General features: G+C 37.3%; 1 protein-coding gene across 1 annotated transcript in view; it reads left to right on the plus strand.

Moving 5' to 3' along the window:
• The first annotated feature begins 577 nt into the window (after nucleotides 1-577).
• Nucleotides 578-19,550, plus strand: part of LOC103043491 (serine/threonine kinase 11 interacting protein) — a 34,991-nt gene continuing 16,018 nt past the window's right edge. Inside the window, exons 1-19 of the mRNA XM_022675338.2 lie at nucleotides 578-744; nucleotides 1,936-2,003; nucleotides 2,097-2,299; nucleotides 3,064-3,138; nucleotides 3,261-3,356; nucleotides 4,719-4,826; nucleotides 4,957-5,028; nucleotides 6,126-6,255; nucleotides 7,883-7,986; nucleotides 8,857-8,946; nucleotides 9,806-9,847; nucleotides 11,134-11,304; nucleotides 11,920-11,998; nucleotides 12,102-12,554; nucleotides 13,493-13,695; nucleotides 14,534-14,638; nucleotides 15,303-15,510; nucleotides 17,622-17,785; nucleotides 18,448-18,724. Of these exons, the coding sequence (XP_022531059.2) occupies nucleotides 1,937-2,003; nucleotides 2,097-2,299; nucleotides 3,064-3,138; nucleotides 3,261-3,356; nucleotides 4,719-4,826; nucleotides 4,957-5,028; nucleotides 6,126-6,255; nucleotides 7,883-7,986; nucleotides 8,857-8,946; nucleotides 9,806-9,847; nucleotides 11,134-11,304; nucleotides 11,920-11,998; nucleotides 12,102-12,554; nucleotides 13,493-13,695; nucleotides 14,534-14,638; nucleotides 15,303-15,510; nucleotides 17,622-17,785; nucleotides 18,448-18,724 (2,647 nt within the window). The 5' untranslated portion in view covers nucleotides 578-744; nucleotide 1,936. The remainder of the gene's footprint in view (nucleotides 745-1,935; nucleotides 2,004-2,096; nucleotides 2,300-3,063; nucleotides 3,139-3,260; nucleotides 3,357-4,718; nucleotides 4,827-4,956; nucleotides 5,029-6,125; nucleotides 6,256-7,882; nucleotides 7,987-8,856; nucleotides 8,947-9,805; nucleotides 9,848-11,133; nucleotides 11,305-11,919; nucleotides 11,999-12,101; nucleotides 12,555-13,492; nucleotides 13,696-14,533; nucleotides 14,639-15,302; nucleotides 15,511-17,621; nucleotides 17,786-18,447; nucleotides 18,725-19,550) is intronic.

A 19,550-nucleotide genomic window follows, 5' to 3' on the forward strand; every position in this document is an offset into this window, starting at 1 on the left:
ATTGTAAACACAGTTTTCTCATAATCTGATTTAATTTTTCTATAATATTGTTTGTGTATTATGTGATAATGATGATAAAAAACGTTTGCCTGTAATGTAAATGAAAATATTTTATATATGTATACATGTGTTATTATTGACGGATCACAGTATAAACCAATAGGGAGTCAGAATGGTATATGTTTATACTTCTCTACATCCAATCACAATCAGATTCACTCTATCTGGATGGAGAGATTTATCTGGATAGGGGTTTTATTGAACGATGAGAAGCCGGAATGAAAACCAGCTGAAATAAAATAGGAGTAACGAGACTATTTTTAAAAATGTAATGAGTAGAAAGTTCAGAAAATTGTGTGAAAATGTAGAATAATTATTCCAGTAAAGTAGAGATAACCTACATTTTCTACTTAAGTAAAATATTTGTTATAAAATATTTGTTAAAAAATATTGACTCCTCTGAGTGTATGATTTTTAGGATTTGTATGATTTGTTGGAGATGTAATTACCGATTCCAGCAGCGAGGGGGCGCTTTGACTCTAGTTTTCTGCAGTTTGGTCTGTTCGGGCCACCGTAGCTCTATTTTATACATCACTCACATGATAGTGAACGGGTAAATATCAACAACAATGTGATACAGAGAACTGCTGCAGTTTAACAGCTAAACTATGATTTTTAAAGCGATTTACTGCCTGAATACTGATCTCTCTGTACCTGCGGACTGCGGACTGTTTAATACATAAGGTAATACATGCTGTCAATCCGTTAAACAGCTTTAAAAATGTTTATAATATTTACAATGGTAGTAACGTTAATGCTAATCATTAGCTTCAGCAGTGTAAGTTAACAGAAGCCTGTGTTTGTATAGTTAACTGTCTATAGTTCTCTTTTTACTGATAATAAAACACTGTGTGGAATATTAGACAGTATTTTTATACAGAAAAGGAAAAAGGAAAGGCTAAAATGCTAAGCTAAAATAAAACTAAAAATAAAACAGTGCAGTCTGCCAGCTTCCACACGTCTAACATAAACCCAAATATTGTTTATTATGTATTATTTAAGACAATATTCATAATATAATTTTGATGTAATTTTTTTTTGTCATTTTTGCTTATTTAATTAATTATTGTAACGTACTGGAAACCAACATGTTTAGTAACTATGATGGTCGTTTTATTAGAAATACCTATTCTGTACTTCTACTTGTAGAAGTAACGTTACAGATAATAAAATGACCTGTGAGTAGAAGTACAGGGTAATGTTTCTGATACAGAAGAAGTACAGGTTACTAAATAACTTACGTACAGCAACTTTACAGGAGAGAGGAAAAACCTTGTAAACTTTCAATGGAAGTCAATGTATAAAGAGTTTATTTCAGATCATTTTCAAGCGTTTCTATTGGTCCGTTCATCAAGAAATTTTGGCTCAGTGTAAGAGACAGTTTGTCTGTTCAAATTATGTATTAAACTACAAACCTACAAAAATGAAGGTAAGTGTTTTTTATAGGACAGCAATGATATGCTTTGAATCATAAGGTAATATACATATACAGGGTGTTGCCCTTGAAGTAACCGGCCTTAATAAAGCATTGTAAATGATACTGGTCATGCTATTCGTACAGTTAGTCCAGCTTTGTCAGATTAATCATTAGGAGTGGGCGATATGGCCCTAAAATAACATCACAATATTTCATGGTATTTTCGGAATAACGATACTCTGAATAACAATGCCAAAACACTGAATAAAAAAAATTATATTTCAGGAATACACTACTGCAACAAAACGAAAATGTAATTTTATTATTGCAAACGATTCAATATACATGTGTGTGTGTTTTACATTAACAATGTATTGAGTTAAGTGATTTTATTTTTTTTTTTTTGGAAAAAGATGCACTTTTTTTATATTTAAATCTACTTTCTCTCTTCCTCTCAGGATGCCAGCCACAAAGGGTGGTCAGTCCACCCTCGTGCACAGCCTCGCCACGCTGTTACGGAATAATGGTACTTTTCTTCTCTTTCATTTCTTGTCTACATTTTGCATGACAGGTTGGGACCATGTTCCTCTCTGCTCTGTTTGAATCTGTTTTTCTGTAGGGGACTCAGTTTTGGATGGGTCCAGCACTCTCACTCTGGAGGTGGGTTGCGTGCAGCATCTCACGCGTCTCTTCGAGCAGTACCTCCTCTCACGTACCCACCAGCACGGGTTCCTCGCCCTGCCCTCCCACCCGGCCGACACTGCCTCTCTGTTACAAGTGCAGTTCCTGTTCGATATGCTGCAGAAAACCATCTCACTCAAGGTATGAAGACTGCAAAATGATTTTTCAGTGTAAAAGTTCAATACAATCATGATAGTTTGTATTGTCTCTTAGGAATGTGCCATATTGTATTGTACACAATAATATCGCCAATATCATATCGTATGCGATAAAAAAATAAATTTTAAAAATGTAATATTACCAAGAGTATCGTAATCACTAAAAATACCATGAGTATACAGTAAAAACACATTTTAAAAAGCATTATTTATATGTTTAATACTTACACTTTTTTATATTTCTGCATGAATATAAATATGACCTAAAACATCATCCGATTTTTACACAGTCCTAAAAAATAGAACCTAGTTAAATAATACACAACTACCGTACTTGGCCATTTTTTTATTGATGAAAATGATCCAGTATTACATATTTGTGAGTAGCAAATATGTAAAACACTTTGCTTTCAGTATCTGAATTTGCAGCAAAAACTTTCTGATAACTGTTGATCAGTCATAGAATTTTAGTTTCAACAGTTTCAACTATCTCCATAGTGAGAGAGGCCTTCAGTTGCTTAGAAGTTACCCTGGGGTAACGACTGCAATATTGCAATATTTTTGTCTCAGTTGTTTAACTGGGTGCTCTTTTTCTACTTTTAAAATTGCAATGTTTCAGGTCATATTTCTGCAGTAATATAAAAAATTCTAAGGCATTTCAAGCACCTGTATCATTAGAGTGAGATAGGCTTGACCTTCAAGCGTTAATGTTATTTATTTTAACTTATATTCTACTCTGAAATGCAGCTCATCAATCCACCGGGTTCAAGACTGCAGTCTGTGGTGAAGATTTTCCCTTTTAAGTCCCTCAAGAACTTAGAGGTAATGTTCTCACTGAGCAATTTATTAGTAAGACTCAATTACTGTAGAAAAACATGGACAATGCAACATCTCTATCTCTCATCTGTGTCTTTTGTGTGTGTGTGTGTTTTGTGTGTATCCAGCTAAAAAGAATTCCTCCTCACTGTCTGGAGGGGCTAAGAGGTGTCTACTCTCAGCTGGAGGTCTTCACCTGCTCCAAAAGCCTCAACTCTTTGGAGGTACCCCTTTCTTTAACACACAAGTGACCATTTCTCCAAATCACATTTCATTAACAGGCTGAAGTGACTCAAATCTGATTTTTTGCTCAATGTGGCTAAATTCTTATTTTTTCATTGCTGTGTAAACATGGAAAATTCAATTTTTTTCAAATCAGATCTGAGTCACTTTCACATGTGATCCTAAATCGAATACGTATCTGATCCATGGACATGCGACAGGAATGTGAACGGTCAAATCTGAATTCATGCATCTTTTTGCTTTTACGCATTAGCATTAGCATAAGCGCTACATGCTCATGCAAAAGCAAACCACTTGGCCTTTTTTTTCACCTCCTGGACCTGAGCATGAACCTCAGAGCAGCGGTTTACTCTCCACTCCAGCAAAATATGCTCCACATATGAGCTGCTAACTCATCCATTTCCCTTTATAAAGCTACGAGTCTCTCGTCTCTCCAATATGAGGGGTTTTGTTGTTGTTGGTGAAGAAGGAGGAGTTTATACAGGTATCAATGTGCAGCATGTGAGACGATTCAGGAACAGATTCTGTGTTCACATTACACACAGATACAGATCACTTACATTTACACTGAATGTGAACCGACGAGATAGACAAATCTAATCTGAGCAAAAAAAAATCGGATTTGAGCAACGTGGCTTATAATGTGAGTGTAGCCTTAGGTACATTTCTTAATGACATGGCAAATCTACTAGTGCATCTCGAAAATTAGAATATCATTAAAAAGTTACTTTAATTGTCATTTCAGTTCAAAATGTGAAACTCATATATTATATAGATGTATTAAACACAGAGTGACCTATTTTAAATGTTTATTTCTTTTATTGTTGATGATTATGAAGCTTACAGCCAATGAAAACCCAAAAATCAGTGTCTCTCAGACAATTATAATATTATAATATAAGACCAATTGGTACTTTTGGTAAGCAGTGTGGGCAGTGTGCCAAGTCCTGCTGGAAAATGAAATCCGCATCTCTATAAAAGTTTAAAGTCAGCAGAGGGAAGCTGTAAGATATGAAGTGCTGTAAGATTTTGTGGGAAAACAAAACTGCACTGACTTTAGACTTGATAATAAAACACAGTGGATCAACACCAGCAGATGACAGACATGACTCTCCATTAAACCATCACTGATCGTCAGTAAATTTTACATTTCATTTAAAGGAAATCAGAGTCTAGAGGAAGAGTGGAGAGACACTCAGTCCAAACTGCTCTAAAGTCTAAAGTCAGTTTGCAGAGTCAAGAAACAATATACTGTAACAGACTGTAGTGCAGATATAAAAGTGATGTTTTGGGGTGTGTGTAAATGTGTGTGTGTGTGTGTGTGTGTGTGTGTTGTGTAACAGGAGCTGCTATCACTCTGTGGTGGAGACCTCAGCTCTGCCTTACCCTGGTTAGAACTTCACACCCTCAACTTCAGCTACAACTCCATTTCCTGTCTTGACGAGTCGCTTGTAAGACACTGTTTTATTTTCTCAGCTGCAGTATAACCATTATTTCTGAGATTAATTCACTGAATTATTATTATTATTGTGCTTTAATGTCCCATTTTGACCTGTGTACTAATTGTTGTTTTGTATTTAGAGTTTATTAAACGTTCTGAAGGCACTTGATTTGAGCCATAATAAAATTCAGGACTGTGCAGAGTTTTTAAAGGTAGGTTTTACTGTATTTTACTGGGTTTTACTGTATATGTGTGTATTTTTTTCATACTTTTACATTTTAAAATATTAAAATCTAGATCTATGTGTTCTCCATCAAGAATGGTGCATCGCTCACTCAAGCAAAATTTGATAATTTCCAATAAAACGTATTAAAAATGTATTTCCTTTGCTACTTACTAGCTGTAAGCTGTTAACCAATGAACTGTTTGGTCAAAATCACCCTCTCTTTTTTAAAACAATATTAGATTTTTTTTCTTTTTTTTCTTTACAATGTACATTTTTTTGTTACAGTACAAAAATAGTTTTTTTTCTCAATTTTTAGTTAATTTGCTTTATTAAAAGTCCTTCTTTATTAAATTATATCATAATGTCATCTATTTTGTCTATCTTATTTTTTTTCTTTTTTATTTAACTTTTTTTTTAATCTCTTATTATTTACATTTTAATTTATTTTTAATGTTTTAGCTTGCATATGTATCTCTATTGTTTTTATCTAAAGTCATTAAATATTGTTTTTATTATTTTAAATAAATAAATGTATTATATATTTTTTGTAATGTATTTAGAAAGTATGTATGTCTATGTATGTTCAGACGGTTTTAAAATGTTGAATATGTTTTAATATAGTTTTAATAAGAATTTCTACAGGAGTGTGTGTGTGTTTGTGTGCATTAGTACAGGGGTTGAATATACACTACCGGTCAAAAGTTTTAGAACACCTCCCATTTTTTCCCCTGTATTTTTGCTATTTAAGCTCTTCAGGTCCCGTCAATAACTGGAGATAATTCAAAATCCAGTTTAATAAATTTAGCAGAAAACTGCCAGGGTTTTTTAGGGAATATAAATAAATTAAAAACTGTAGGAAAAGTCATTTTAGAATTGGATTTTTAATTTTTAATTATTTTTAAATTTATTTAGAATCAATCTCTGTCTGTTTTAAATATTAGACCACATTGAAAGTGAGGGTCAACTTCAAAAAATGAATATAATGGTTGATTGATTGTTTTATTATTATTATTTTTTATTTATTAATTGCTTGCTTGCTTAATTCTGTCTTTTTTTTTTGTCTTTTTCTTGTTTTTTTTCCAGCCACTCACTGAGCTGGAGCATCTGAATCTGGCGTATAACAGCCTGCAGAGGGTGCCAGCGCTCGGCCTGAATGCTAAAGTGAAGCTGGTCAGTTTGATACTCAGGAATAATGAGCTGGAGAGCATTAACGGTGAGAAAAATGCACAGACGATCGATCCATCAGTGTTAAAAAAATATGTATATTAAAATACAATAAGAGTTTTATGTTGATATTTGACATAAGCAATGGTATTCACTTTATGAAAGGTTATAAGACTGGTGTATCCAGGTTCACAGCAGCTCTGCTGCTCCACAGAAAGACAGTTTATCAGGATTATCATCTTCTGCCACAGGCCCGCGCTGCATTATCCGCTCAGGCTGGCGTGGTATTCCATATTTGGTGATGGGATGCCCTCTGGGCAGGTCTTCTGTTTGTGTAATCTCCAGCAGGAGCACTGTTGCTGTTGGAGAGCTCCAGACAGGAACTGGAAAGCACGTCGGCTGTCAGGGCCACCGGTGCACCTTTTAAACATCGTGGAGCTCTCCCAGTACATTACCCGGCCTTATTTGGGCTGATTTGTTGCTGCTGGCTCTGCGCCGCATACAATTTAGCATCTCACAATCCGTACTGCTCATAGGGATTATATTTAGAATGTATGTGAGTACTGTAAGTCTCACATATAGATTTAATATGAATCTCTACAGGAGTTTGTGTGTGTCCATGAGCCTCGGGGTTAAATATACATTACCGGTTCTCTTTATTTTTGCCATTTAAGCTCTTCAGGTCTAGTCAATGACTGGAAATGGTTAAAAATAAAAAAATCCAATGTACAAAATTATGCAGTAAACAGCCAGGGACCTCAAAGAAAACTAATTAGAAAAGTAGTGCTGTGATTTTTAGCAAACAATTCATTGGTTAACAGCTTATAGCTGGTAAAGAGCAATTAAAAAATAAACTGAGCTTTAAAAGGTATCTAATCCACCTGATTTTAGCTAACTCCACATTCAGCTCAAATTTGAAAAATGCTAAAAAAAATTATGCGGGCGGTAGTTTGGGAGGGGCACTGGGTGATGTATGGGTTTAGAGGAAGGGCAGGAAAGAGAGCTAATTGGCTGAGCTGCAGTAGCAACAGTGTGCCTCTGATAGGGGTGAGATGCAGGTGGTTGGACGCCAGCAGGGGGAAGATTATTAATTATTCATTGATTGATTGATTGATTGATTGATTGAATCAATGATTTGCATATATTCTGATGTTTCTAAGTACCCAGAAAGTACACAGAAACATCATCCTCGCCTATAGCACAGCTGTATTGTTGTTAAAGTACTGTATGTGTATATATATATATATAGGTGTGTGTATATATGTATATATATATATATGTATACATATATATATATATATATATATATATATATATATATATATATATATATATGTATATATATATATATATATATATATATATATATATATATACAGGACATCAGTCCTTTGTGGTGTTACTTCTTTCTCTGGGTTTTTAAGTATTTTGAATGTGATAACCTTGTCAAATTTAAACACAGTTATCTTTTAATCTGAATCTGAATAAAGGGTTTGAGGGCACATTTTCTTGTCTATTTAAATAAAGTTTATTTAAATCTAAATATTTTTTTAAATATGATGTTTTGCAAAAAAAAAAAAAAAACTAACCACCACATGCACATGCTTACAAATAAAAATGTATTTATTTTTCTGTATAGTAATAAAAATGACTCTTTAATTTTGATTTTAATGCAGGAGTGGAGCAGCTGTCTTCTCTCCAGCATCTTGATTTAGCCTACAATCTCCTGATGGAGCATTCTGAGCTCGCCCCCCTGTCCCTCCTGCACAACCTCAGCACGGTAAGATCAGACTCACTGCTGCCTCCTTCTGATCTGATCAGTGTAGGAGCTGAAATATAAATGCTGTTTATGGTAATGTACTTATTAAACAGTAATCATTAGAAAATCTAACAGTAGAACTGTCTGTAACCAAACTGCTGCATTCATTTGAATGCCACCAGCTAAATTCTGACAGTGATTTTGTTTAAACACAGCCAGAAATGGAATTATATTATAAAAATGTGCACTTTAATATAGCTGTTACTAATAGAAGCATATTTGTAAATAGATCACATATATTTAACATCGATTCTTAATATATTTCTAATATACCTGGTGTATAATAAATAGTGATTCAGTTGAAATACTCTAAATGTATAATATTTTTTTTCTGTAAGCATATTTATAATATATGGGGTTACGTACATGAAGTAGTATGTTTAAATGTTACTTAAGTATATTTAAAACTTTTCAAAGACTTTTGTACTATTTTTATAATGTAATTAAAGTATATTAAGCACAAAAAAGTTGTTTAATTTTATCACTCTTTAAATAATCTGATTAATAATAATGTGGCTGCAAGAACACTTAAGTGCACTATAGTATAATAATGCTTAGTATTACTACTTTAATCTACTTTATTTTCATCAGGGATGAATCTCTTTTGTGATGTTTTTCCTGGCTGATTTAATATGTGGGCATGATAAGATTCTGCGGGTTCAGGGTAACGTGTCTCGACAGTCTCTGGTGTAAAGGGTGTGTTTCTCAGTTTCTCCTCCAGAGATCATTCTAATGTAATCTCTCTCCATCAGCAAACAACATTACCTGCTGTACGGATTTGTTGAACATAGTTTCCTGATGTTTGTCTGTAATTATGGTGTTTTTTTACAGTTGACTCTGGAAGGAAACCCTCTGTACTTTAAAGCTACACACAGAACCACGACTGCCTGCCACCTTTCACCACGAGCTGCTTTCAAAGGAGTGAGTCACCGTGTGTGTGTGTGTGTGCTGTATTTGCTCCCTACAGACTAATTCTAATAACTTGCAACAACTGCAATTAAGCTTTACCAATAACTGGCAACGAATTTTTCACATTTTATGTGGAGAAATTTTGTTCCACACTGTGGAGGATTTTTCCATCAGCTGCCGGAGCCCCGAGAGAGCACAGTTGGTCTTTCTCTCTCTCTGGGTGAGTACAGTACAGTAGATGGTGCTCACTCTTTCCCCTCATCACTCCTAGGGTGATGTGGATCAGCACAAGGCTGCATCTGTGAGCTGATGTATCAGAACCGAGTCGCTGCGCTTTCCTCCGAGCGTTAGCGCTGTGATGCTAAAAAAAAAAAAAGGCGGAGTCTGACTTCACATGTGTCGGAGGAGGCGTGTGCTAATCTTCTTAACCCTCCTGGTGTGTTGGGGCATCACTAGTGATAGAGGGAAGTCCTAATGAGTGGTTTAGGTAATTGGCCTTGTAAATTGGGGAGAAAAAGGGATAAAAATAAAAAAATATATATGTTTTTAACGGATGTATATTAACAAATGAAATGAAGTTAATCAGATTATGGGTTCCCAAAATGAGGTTGTAACCTCATAATCATTGTTGAGTTAATAATAAAGAAAATGTGTACAATGTAAATTAAATTATTTTTATCTTAAATACATTTAGTTACCTTTTGTAATTTAGTCATTTTAGTAATTAAGTCATTTACTTTTTTAAACACCATACCAAATACCATTACTGATTTTATAAATAGCTAGTAATTTTAATATACTATAATATTTGCCAAGATAACATTTTTAGCTAATAAAATGTTTTATTTTTGTGTTTTTTTTTTTCTTTCAGATTCGTTTGGATGGTTCGGCACTGTCTTCCTCTGAACTAGCGGTTAGCATCATACATCATTTTTCCTCTTAAACTCTGTTTACAGTTCGTTTAATTCCCAGCAGTGTAATGATCTAAATACAAGCATTGTGAAATATACACACTGCAATAAAATTTAGTGTATAAAATTAGGATTATTTTAATCAATTATTTATTATTTAGGATATTTCATATTTTATATATTATATTCATATTACATCCTCTAGTCCAGTTTGTTAAGGACTGATGTAGGGCAAAATACAAATATGTGTAAACCTGATGCAGAAATGCAAATTAAAATATTTCCAGCATAAAAAAAAGCTTCTGTTGGCAAAGGTGTATTTTTCACCATAGTAACACTGAATTAATAGTGAGTGAGGAATGTGTGTGAAAGTCGAGGAGGCCTGCAGTGGAGAGCGTATTCCCACAGCGTGCTTCAGCACTAGAGTTTGAAGGTGTTTGTTTTTGCATACTTTCCATATAAACTAAACATACATACAGACATATTAGTACTCAAAAAATATTTTATATCATTTTATATCATTGAAAAGTTACTTTATTTCAGTAATTCAGTTCAAAATGTTTCTTTTATTGTTGATGGTTGTTTATGAAATGAAAACCTAAAAATCAGTGTCTCAGAAAATTTGAATATAATATAAGACCAATTAGTACTTTTGGCAGTGTGTGCAGTGTGCCAAATCCTGCTCGAAAATGAAATCCGCTTCTCCATAAAAGTTGTTTTCAGCAGAGGGAAGCTGTAAGATATGAAGTGCTGTAAGATTTTGTGGGGAAACAAAACTGCACTGACTTTAGACTTGATAATAAAACACAGTGGATCAACACCAGCAGATGACAGACATGACTCTCCATTAAACCATCACTGATCATCATTGTGTTATACCAGTGGACCATATGCAAATCAGTCAACCATCTCACTGCTATCAGAAAATCACTGCTCAGCCCAATCAGCTCTCCGTCCTGCCTCGCCCCTAAACCCATACATCACCCAGGGCCGCTCCCAAGCTACTCCTCCCATTTTTTTTTATAATTTCTCAAATTTGAGCTGAGGGTGGAGACAGCTAAATTCAGGTGGTTTAGTTCCCCTTTAAGGGTTATACTTAAGGGAAACACTTTAGGTGTTTTATATATTTATTATTATTTTATTTGATCATCTACTCTTATCTGATTTTGTTTTCTAACATGTGTTTTATACCTGGTTTTCTGATCAGATACAAGTTCTACAAAACCTGCTAAATTCTACTGCTGTCCTAAAATATTTTTTTTTCTATTTTTGATGTGTAACTCCAAAGGCCTTGCCGAAACCTGGACAAATGATGGGTCAGATGTCCCAGAAGAATTCAGTCTCCGTGTCGCCTGACCAGGGTGTACAAGAAGTGTCGAGCGGAGGTGGAGAGATGAGTGATAGTCTGTCTGTTGGTGATTCAGCAGGAAAAAGTCGACTCCACAGGAAGAAATCCAGGGTGAGGTTTTGCTCTTCTGTACCCTATAATGCACTTAGATGTGATCTTTTGTCAGGGATTAACTTATTTTGGCTTTTTTTTAAAAACAGAAAGCACAGGTGCTCCATTGACTGATTAAAACCCTGACAATAGTCATTCGCCAGACATCCATAGCTATCTTAGCTAGGCAGGTGCAGAAGCACAGAAGCGTAGAAGCGCTGCACTGTTAAAATAGCAATTTGCCAAAGTCAGAGCTCACCTGGTTCTTAAAGGAAATGATGAGCAAGTGGCTCGCTTATTGGTTTATTTCACCTTACGTCCAAAATTAACCACACCCATGATTAATTAAGAAAATTTTGCATGTTTCAAGACGTTCACGGTGTACTTTTCCTGTCGTTATGATAGCAAAGAGTTTCATGTCTCACTTATAGATAGCTAAAATAGGGCCTTTAGTGTCTGTTGTGTTTTTCTGTCTCTATAGGTAAATAATATTTCGTGATATATGATTTTTCCCATATCGCCCATCACTAATATGACTTTTAAGTGTTGATTCTTGCCGTAGTGCATCATTGTGTCTACATTGTGTATAATTGTGTCTTTATAATTGTATAATCTTAATCTTGTTGTTTGTTGCAGAGTAAAGTCCGGGTGAGGAGAGCTAGTATCTCAGAGCCCAGTGATACAGACCATGATTTCAGATCATCTGCTTCACAGGGTGGGTGAAGAATGAAGAATTCAGGGATCTATTGATTTTTCTGTTTTATGGTGGTATCTCTTGTTTGTTTCAGTTTATAATCTTTATTAAAATTTTTTTGTAGAAATCATTTTGCACCATCAAAAGGACATTGAGAGGATGGACAGCTTTCGGGAGCAGATGGGGGAGGACTGGCTGCGCTACCAGCATCACCTCGAGGGGACTGCGGTGTCCGTGTCCGTGTCCGGCTCCAGGGTGGAGAGAGTCACGGCGCAGGTGATCGCTAACGACTGCAGCACCCCGTCCCCGTCTGCTCTCAGAGACAGCTCCCCCCCACCCAGTCTGGAGTCCCTACCTGCCCCACTGCTGTCCTCAGAGCTTAAAAGACAAGAGGAGGAGGAGGAGGAGGAGAGCACGGACCTTCAGCCTGAGACTGAGTCCACACTGCAGTGGCTGGGTCATAGCCCAGTACAGAGCACAGAGTCTACACTGGAGATGAGTTTAGGAGGACACCAACCACAAGAAACGGCATCTACTGTCCCCGCACCTACAGAGGAAGAGGAGGAAGACCTTGGAGGTCTGTCTGACACTTGTCTGTCTGACTGTCTTTGGACTTGTCCCTGTTCCATTTCTATTTTGTACCCTTAACCCCTTGTTTTCGAGTGTAAACCTTCTTTCATCATCTGATACAGTTACAGCGCTAAAGTTCAGCAACCTAGCTGCTGCTGCTGGATGACTAGTCAACCTTAGGGCTTTATTGTATAGCTTTAGAAAGAGGGCAAGTGTAATTAGCTTTTCTTTTTTTTTTTTTTAAACCTAATTTTACTAGCATTTGTTTTTCATTCCACCTTAAATGCAGCAGTTTCTTTTGTCTCTTGCACTATTTAAGGTGGAACTGGAAAGTTATCTATCTAGCTAGCTATTGAGATGAACCACTAGCCATTTTTTAATGCTTGTTATGAAGAAAATGGCTTAAACTACCTAATAAACTGTGGTTATATAGTGGTTATCGTCATTTTTAACATGGAAAAACTAAAAATTTGTGGAGTTTTGCTCTGAAAAATTACTATTTGAAGGACCACATATCCCCAACACTTCCCCCAACACACCCCTCCAGAATCAGGACAACTGGCAAAGTGGTAGAGCCAAGGGCTGAATTGGGATTGGGCCTTTAACTATAATTAAACCAAGAAATTTAGGTAATTAACTCTTGACGAGTTCAGCACAGCTGTTAACTGAAAGCCTGAATTCCAGGTGACTCTACTTCATAAAGCTACTTCGAAGAATTTAAAATATAAAACATATTCTGGTTTGTTTAACACATTTTTTGTTTATTAAATAATTCCACATGTTTTTCATAGTTTTCATAGTTTGGATGAGTTTAGCATTAGTCTTCAATGTTAAACATTTTTTAAGTACACAATTTCATGTGTAATGTATTAAAACGATCTCAGTTGGTCTTTAGATGGCAGTATTACATTTCTTTTTATCTGTTTCTTCTCTGTTCTGCTACAGTGGATCTCTGCAGGCCCATGCTGGTAGGAGTTCTGTCTGAGGATGAGGAGCCTGATGGGAGGAAGGCCTTAGAGCCTCTTTTTCTGCGAGTTCGTCAGGGTCATGTTCTGGAGGTGGACGTGCACCAGGGGCGAGTCAGGAAGAGACTGGAGCTGGACAGCCTGCGGCAGGTCACTGCCTCCGAGGCCTCGTGGATGGAGAAGGTCAGATCTCAGATCAGTCGTAGAGAGGTCACAGGCTTCTCAGTAGCATCATTCTCACTTCATTTCACAACCATCTGTCTGTTCCAGAGCCAGAAATGTGTGTAATATGTTTCAGATTTTCTCTCTCTTTGCGTTTTTTACATTTTATGGTAGATTAAAGGTCTTGAATTGAATTATGATTAATAAAACTATGATGATGATATTAGCTGACGACATTTCATGAGAAAAACGAGATGAGGACTTGAAAACGGAAAACTGACAAAATGTATTACACTTTTTGTCAAATAAAAAAAATGACTGTTGGGAAAATTTAGTACTATAATCAGGAGATCGCTGGTTCGAATCCTGGTCATGCAGCTGAAGGCCTTGCTCTCTCTGGGTGGGTAAAGTACAGTAGATGGCGCTCTCTCTTACCCCCTCATCTCTCCTAGGGTGATGTGGATCAGCACAAGGCTGCGTCTGTGAGCTGATGTATCAGAACCGAGTCGCTGCGCTTTTCTCCGAGCGTTAGCGCTGTGATGCTACTCGACATCACAGAGGTGGAGCATGCATCTGGAATACCATAGCAACCAGGAACCACTTAGTAACTCTCCTGCAGTCACCTGGAATACCATAGCAACCACACAGCAAATACCTAGCAACCACTTAGCAACATCATAGCAGCTACCTAGTAACGACTCTGTCATTCTGTTATTTCTGCACTCTTTTCTATTGTATTTCTTGTAAATGGCTAATTGTGTTACATGTTAATTATTATATTATTAAAGCATTAAAATCTTAGCATTCTCTCTCTTTATCTCTCTTTCTCTCTCTCTCTCTCTGTCTCTCTCTCTTCTAGGAGAAGTTGCTTCCGGCTCTAGAGCTGCACTTCAGCTACATCAGTCGGGAGAGGCGTAAAAGGTGCTACGTCTTGCTGGACGATGATCCTCAGGAAGCTTTACAGGTCAGTTTTACACACAGTTCACCAAAAATCGGCATAATCAGCTCCACTAAAATACATTACTATATAAAACACATACTGTACAGCTCAGTTTGTGGTGTAATGGATTGTGCATAATTAAAAACCGCTGCCACCACTCATGCAGCTTTGCTATCAAGCTGCCGGCGCTCAGAGGGAGCAAAATTGGCCCTGCTCCCTCCGGTTGATGTCTGCAACACAGGGCGTCTGTGAGCTGATGTATCAGAACCGAGCTGCTGTGCTTTCCTCCGAGTGTTAGCACTGTGATGCTACTTGGCAATGCTACAGCATCAGCAGCAGTTCGAAAAGAGGCGGAGTCTGACTTTACATGTATCGGAGGAGGCATGTGCTAGTCTTTACCCTCCTGGTGTGTTGGGCCATCGCTAGTGCCGTGTAAATTGGCGAGAAAAAGGCACAGACCGAAATGTCTCGGTACTAAAGAATACCGAAAGGTCTAAAAACTTTGGTGTCTGGTTTCAGTACTTTAACTAAAATGCACATATACACATGTAAATCGAAAATAGTATAGTTTAGGTATTGGTATTGTATTTAAAGTATCATATCAGTATTTATTTTTTTTTTTAACAATACTCTGTTCTAGTCTAGTCGGACATGTTGCGATGTTGTTTTAACGGGTTGTGTTCCTCAGGCTCTGGCCGAGGTTCTCTCAAGGGTGGCGGAGGAGAACGAGCGCCTGGAGGAGGAGGCGAGGCCCGGAGTTGTTCGACTGCAGTGCCTGAAATGCAGGGCTGAGTTTTTCCGGCCTGCGGCTGAGAACCTGCCCAGAGCCTCGTCTGAAGCAGACGGCTGTGAGGGACGTCCAGGTGAAGCCGAGTCTGAGAGAGAGCTCAGTCCAGGTGAGGAGCAGCTCAGAGACGGTGTAATCCGGCCAGGCCCGGGGGGTGAAACCAGCGATCTGTCACCGACTTTCATTCCAAGAACAAATACAAACATGTAGAACCTTCAAACCAGAGGCTGAAGGGCTGAAAGGCCGATTAGCAGTACAGGAATTAACACATGCTCCTGGCGTTCTCCTCAAACGCTGCCAGGACCTTCTGGGTCCTGAGGTACAGGATTCAGCAGAGCGGTAGTTTCTGGTGTCGTGCCGCGGCAGGGCTCGCCACAAATCGTCATGAATCACATGAATCATACTATTCCTGTCGGAACATGAGAGCAGCTCGATTGCATCTTGCGTTAAAGAACATTCTGAACTTTAGAAGTCGTGGTAAATATGCCCAGATCTGATGACAAACAATAGAACACTATTTTTCTCTTTAAGCAACATTAAAGCAATATTTTATGTTCTTCTTAAGAACATTATACAGGGTTCCCGCTGGTCCTTAAAATGTCTTAAAATGTTTTAAATTAAAATCTTGATAATTAAGGCCTCAAATTGTCTTAAATTTACTGTAAACTTGCTGTAGGTATTACATTTTTAGTTGGTGCGTTTAATGCCAGTGGTAAAAGCACATAATAAAATTAGCGGTGAGTTACTAGGGAGAGAACTAAGGTTAACATAGAGCTAGCTTACATTAGCAGAGAGCTAGCTAACGTTAACAAGAGAGAACCAAGGTTAGCGTGAAGCTAGCTAACATTAGCGAAGAGCTAGCTAACTTTAACAAAAGAGAACTAAGGGTAGCGTAGAGCTAGCTAACATTACTGGGGAGAAAACTAAGGTTAGAATAGAGCTAGCTAACATTAGCTGCGAGCTAGCTAACATTACTGGGGAGAGAAATAAGGTTAGCAGCGTTAACATTAGTGGAAAGCTTGCTAACATACTAACGTTAGCAGAGAGTTAGCTACATTAAGCGGTGAGCCAGCTAAGATGCTAACATGTTCTGCATCACAATGGAACAAAATGGATAAAGAAAACTGATAACAAATGGGAAACGTTAAGTTTTAATTTTCAATACAATAAATTATTTTCTACTTAAGAAGTTAAGACTATATTTTTGGGCTTTAAATTATATTTATTGAGATGTTTAAAAGGTCATAAAAAGCATTAAATTTGACTTTTAAAATTGAGCAAGAACCCTGCTACAGTGCTTTTTACTCTACACTGCTCTACACTACTCTTTAATGTTTGGTTTTGGTGTTGGGCTCGTTGACTCGCTGTAAAGTTCGGCATTAAAACGTGCTTCTACACGAGGGTCTGGGAGTCTCCAGGCATTTACTCAGCTGGATTATGGCTGTTTATTTGGTTTCCAGCTGCTGGCTTTGGCCAAACACATACCTTGTCCTGCATGGGGGCGGGGATGAACACGGCTGTTTATTTTCAGAACATTAGAGGCTTAAAGACCCGGTGGAGACCCGGTGCATCTTCCTATAGAGAGTGTGAGTGTTATCAGTTCTTTTGATGTCTTTTTGATCTCAGAATGTGAAATACCAAGAACATCCCAGGCCTATTTTATTTTTTACACAGGTGGATTTTTTTTTTTTTTGATAAGTGTTGTGTAATCTGTAATTTATTATTATTATTAAAGCTGATGTCCGTAAGTTTTGGGATTTAGTGCCCTCTCTGGTGAGAATGGGTAATTGCACCAAGCATGAGAAAGAATCATTTTAAACTGGGCGGGTGTGATGCGGTCTCCTTTCAAAGCGTATGAATCCGATTCCAGGTTATGTTCAATGAGAGAGAGAGAGCTCAGTCAGAAACTTCACTCCTTCGTTTCTTTGGTTTTACTATGGGTGAATGAGCTACTGATCTCTGAGTTTCCCCTTCTGAAGTCTCCAATGCTCCACCAGCCGCTCGCATTCAGGGAACCGTTTTTTTTTTTTTTTACTGCATCATCAAAGTATCGGATCAGAACTCTGTATCAGCAAATACTCAAAATTAAATATCAAATTACTCCGACTCTTGGGCAAACAGTGTGATTGATACGTCCCTATAAATGTGTAATAAGTTGTAACAAAAAGCTGAATATGAGCTTCTTAATGATCTCCTATGTTTGTGTGTTTTTGTGTTCAGGGGATACAGTTTTCTGCCCAGAATGCAGTAGTGATCATGTGGTCCAGCTGGCTGTGCAAACCACTCCCTCCACCAGTACTCCAGTCTACTGTGGGCAGAATGGGGACAGATGCTTCAACTTTGATGACACAGACACACCTGTCCATCCTCATCGGCCGTCCAATGTAAATTAATAATATCTCACACTGTGTAAAGCATAATTTATAATTAGTTAGTAATCAGAAGCATATTATTTTGACAGGTTTAGGTACCATATTTTCACAATATAAGGCGCACTATAGCAATAAATATATCTGGTCTATTTTCATACATAATGCGCAGCGGATTACAAGGCGCATTATGCAACACTAGTAAGGAACAGAGGTTTTCACATGGTACACGGTAAATGCGCAAACTGCAGGCCTATAATACTCACCTCTAAACGACGAAAGAGCTAGAACTTACTATAACATCATTATGCTCATTGCTATCTCACACCCTGCCAACAGTCTATTTTCACATCTTCCGCCTGCATCTTTTAATTAGCAAAGACACTTCTGAATATATCTACACTGATGGGCGTGGTGTTCTGGAAATGAGGTGTGTTCAGGTACATTTCTGGAGTTTTATCTTGTCTATCTTGGCAACAGAAAACACAGGAGCTCCACTGACTGAATACAACCTAGACAGATCCCAGTCAGCAGTCAGACGTTCATTGCTATCTCAGCAACACAGCAGAACTATCCAACTTTTACATCAACAATAATCATAGTCATAGAAGGCATTACCACTCACAGTGAACAGCGCAGTGCGTGACGATACTCACAAGTACCTTTTTCACTTTCAGTCTCTGGACCTGGACGTAACCTCCTCATCCCACGGAAGCCCTCAGCATCTCACCCAACCAGCTAAGCTCTCCACGCTGCAGGACGTGGCCACAGACTCCTTCTTCACCGCCCACAGCGAACTCTCTGATGCTTCATCCAATCAGAACGAGGTTTGGGTCAATCAGACGTTCAGCTCTCAGTCAGCAGAGATCCAGAGACAGAGTGACCCAGAGGATCCAGAGGATGATCCGGGAGAAAGTGCTCGAGGCCTGCTGCTCACACAAGCATCCGAACATGGTGGGTATTAGGAGTGTGACATATCATAAGGTATCGGATCATACGCAGTAATATCGCCAAAAATTCTATTATACGATAAAAGAAAAATCCATATAATTTTATCAGAATAGTCTTATATTCTTCAGGGTTCATACAGCCAAGAAAAACCTGGAAAAGTCATGAAATTTGATAATAGCAATTTTTAATTCTTTTTTGTGTATTTTAATCTAATATATTTTTGATATATTAGCCAGATAATATTCTTTTATGAACAAACGCTGTCTCTGCTGCTCCATGCTGTTTACACATGCAAAAATGTGCTGCGTTTACTGGTCGCATCTGCTGATCCGGATCATAAAATAATCCCAGTACGTCACAGAAAATTGTTGTGATTAATCTGATTAAAATTTGTGTTGATTGACACCACAAATATATTTTGTTTAGCAGTAGTAAAGCAACATGTTGCAGCATTTTACCCTAAAATAATCATTTTAACCTCAAAAACAGTGTGAATATCGTCTTTGCCTCAAGCATTTTTGATTTAGACTGTTCTGTACAGAATATATTACAGAATAGAGATTATTGCACTCCAAAAAAACTCCATATCGTGATATTGTGATATGCTTGAAAGCAGTTTACTGTGTATTTGTTTTGCTGTTTGCTGTATTTACTCTGTATATGTTTGTTTGCAGTTTACATGCAGTACTAAATATTTTGCACTTTTGTTTTTTTTGTAGATTTTTTTTGTAAATTACTTTATTTTAGTTCTATATTTTTCTATGTTTTATTACACTGCTCACAACCATGATCCGCCCCGATCTCATGCATCAAAAAAATTATCAGTTTT

The sequence above is a fragment of the Astyanax mexicanus genome, chromosome 5, assembly GCF_023375975.1.
Source record: "Astyanax mexicanus isolate ESR-SI-001 chromosome 5, AstMex3_surface, whole genome shotgun sequence".
NCBI classification, from domain to species: Eukaryota; Metazoa; Chordata; class Actinopteri; order Characiformes; family Acestrorhamphidae; genus Astyanax; species Astyanax mexicanus.